Source organism: Leptonychotes weddellii, unplaced genomic scaffold, assembly GCF_054177405.1.
Source record: "Leptonychotes weddellii isolate Sample4059 unplaced genomic scaffold, ASM5417740v2 HiC_scaffold_23037, whole genome shotgun sequence".
Taxonomy (NCBI): Eukaryota; Metazoa; Chordata; class Mammalia; order Carnivora; family Phocidae; genus Leptonychotes; species Leptonychotes weddellii.
The window spans coordinates 1-2,617 of NW_027819626.1; the positions used below are offsets into that span (position 1 = coordinate 1).

Genomic DNA, 2,617 nt, shown 5'->3' on the forward strand with positions numbered 1-2,617 from the left:
TGGGCGTGGACTCGGGGGGGATCCACGTGCTGGAGGTCACCACGGGGACCGTGGTGGGTACACTGGGTGAGGTGGGCTTGGTGGTGGCCGTCGGGGTCCTCAGGGAGGCAGAGGGACCGGGGCTGGAGACCCTCTCTGTGGTCCTGGCAGGGGTAGCAAGCGTCTGGGTGGTGGAGACAGGGACCCCCTGGGTGGTCTCGGGGGAGGAGGATCCTGACTGGGTGGTCCTGGGGGAGGAAGGAAAAATCTGGGTGGTGGATACAGTGACTCTCTGCATGGTCTCCGGGGAGGAGGGCTGGGTGGTGGTGGTGCTCAGCTTAATGACCCCAGATGACATTTGGCCTATGCTGGGGCTGGTGGTAGAGACAGTGACCCCCAGGGTGGTCCCAGGGGAGGAGGGTCCTGTCTGGGAGGTGAGGCTAGTGACCCCCAGGGTGGTCTCGGGGGAGGAGGGTCCTGTCTGGGAGGTGAGGCTAGTGACCCCCAGGGTGGTCCCTGAGGAGTAGGGTCCTGTCTGGGAGGTGGGGTTAGTGACCCTCAGGGTGGTCTGATGGGAGGAGGGTCCTGTCTGGGAGGTGGGACTAGTGACCCCCAGGGTGGTCCCGGGTGAGGAGGGTCCCGTCTGGGAGGTGGGACTAGTGACCCCCAGGGTGGTCCCAGGGGAGGAGGGTCCCGTCTGGGAGGTGAGGCTAGTGACCCCCAGGGTGTTCCCAGGGGAGGAGGGTCCTGTCTGGGAGGTGAGGCTAGTGACCCTCACAGTGGCCCAAGGGGAGGAGGGTCCCGTCTGGGAGGTGAGGCTAGTGACCCCCAGGGTGGTCCCGGGTGAGGAGGGTCCCGTCTGGGAGGTGGGGCTAGTGACCCTCAGGGTGATCCTGGGGGAAAGGGGTCCTGTCTGGGAGGTGAGGCTAGTGACCCCCAGGGTGATCCCAGGGGAGGAGGGTCCTGTCTGGGAGGTGAGGCTAGTGACCCCCAGGGTTGTCCCAGGGGAGGAGGGTCCTGTCTGGGAAGTGGGACTAGTGACCCTCAGGGTGGTCGCAGGGGAGGAGGGTCCTATCTGGGAGGTGGGGCTCATGACCCCCAGGGTGGTCCCGGGGGAGGAGGGTCCTGTCTGGGAGGTGGGGCTAGTGACCCCCAGGGTTGTCCCAGGGGAGGAGGGTCCTGTCTGGGAGGTGGGACTAGTGACCCTCAGGGTGGTCGCAGGGGAGGAGGGTCCTATCTGGGAGGTGGGGCTCGTGACCCCCAGGGTGGTCCCGGGGGAGGAGGGGCCGGTCTGGGAGGTGGGGCTAGTGACCCCCGATGAACTTCGTCGAGTGCTGGTGCTGGTGGGCTCCGTGGCGGGGGAGTTGGTGCAGTGGCTCTTGTCCTCACAGCAGAGCACGCGGATGTGGTAGTTGAGGCAGGTATGGCCCCCCCTCTGCCAGTTGTTCCTGCAAATGAGCCCATAGTTCACATCACACCGCACGTCCTGGCCCAGCTGCCCCAAGGGCACATCCGGGTAGAGCACAGCCTGGCACTCGATGGCCTCGGGCTCCATACAGAGCTGGCTGCCAGTGTCCCAGATGTGGTAGTAGGTCTCGATGTCCCCCCCGTAGCGGCCGGGCAGGGGCTGGTCGCTGTCCAGCCAGGCGGTCCAGCGGCAGGTGGGCTGGCACTTGGAGGAGGCCGCGGTCCGGCCGGTGCTGGGGGCCGTAGGACTGGAGGCCGTGGTGCTGGTGGCCGGCATGGGGGTCAGACCCAGGTTGGTGCTCTGCATGGTGACCACGGTGGTGGCCAGGGTGCTGGGGCAGTGGCCATAGTCCTCACAGCAGAGCACACGGATGTGGTAGTTGAGGCACATCTTGAACGGGCCGGCCTGGTCCTGATTGCGGCACACCAGGCCGTCCTCCAGGCTGCAGCGCACCACCTGGCCCAGCTCCTGCAGGGGCGTCTCTGGCCACCCCTCCGCCCGGCACTGCAGCTCCAGCGGCTGCTTGCAGATGGCTTTGCCCATGGTCCGGAGGTTGGCGTAGGTCTCGAAGTCCCCACCAGAGGCCCCCGGCACCGGGTAGCTCTCGTCTAGCCAGTCCGTCCAGGCACAGCGGGGCTCACAGGCCGTGGACCCGGCCACGGGGGATGGGGGGGCCTGTGTGGGACTGGAGGTCACAGGCCGGGGACTCTCGAACTTGCCCGTGGGTGACGTGGCCCTGGAGGCGGCCGTGGAGAGGCCCAAGGTGGTGCCGGGCGGAGAGCTGGTGGCCGAGGGCGTGAGGGGTGATAGGGAGGCTCCAGGGCTGGGCCCTGTGCTGGAGGTGGCCGCGGCTGTGCTGGGCACAGCACTGGGGAGTCCGGGCCAGGTCTTGGTGTGCCAGGGTGTGGACGCACTGCCTTGGGGGCTGAGTGTGGAGGCCGTGGAGACCCGGATAAGGGGCACAGAGTGGAATGGCGTGGTGGCCCCCGTGGTGGGCGTCACTGGGGACAGCGTGGTGGGCCCCGTGGTGGGCGTGCCTGGGGACGGCTTGGTGCGCCCCGTGGTGGGTGTCGCTGGGGACAGCGTGGTGGCCCCCGTGGTGGGCGTGCCTGGGGATGACGTGGTGGCCCCCGTGGTGGGCATTGCTGGGGACGGCTTGGTGCGCCCAGT

At 68.1% G+C, this 2,617-nt stretch overlaps 1 protein-coding gene across 1 annotated transcript; it reads right to left on the minus strand.

Annotated features, from left to right (window-relative positions):
- Window positions 1-4: 4 nt before the first annotated feature.
- On the minus strand, window positions 5-2,590 carry LOC145718827 (uncharacterized; the record flags this gene model as incomplete). Its single annotated transcript, XM_081810341.1, has 1 exon — window positions 5-2,590. A coding segment is annotated over exon 1 (2,586 nt), but the record flags the coding sequence as incomplete, so codon positions are not given.
- Between the last annotated feature and the right edge of the window lie 27 nt (window positions 2,591-2,617).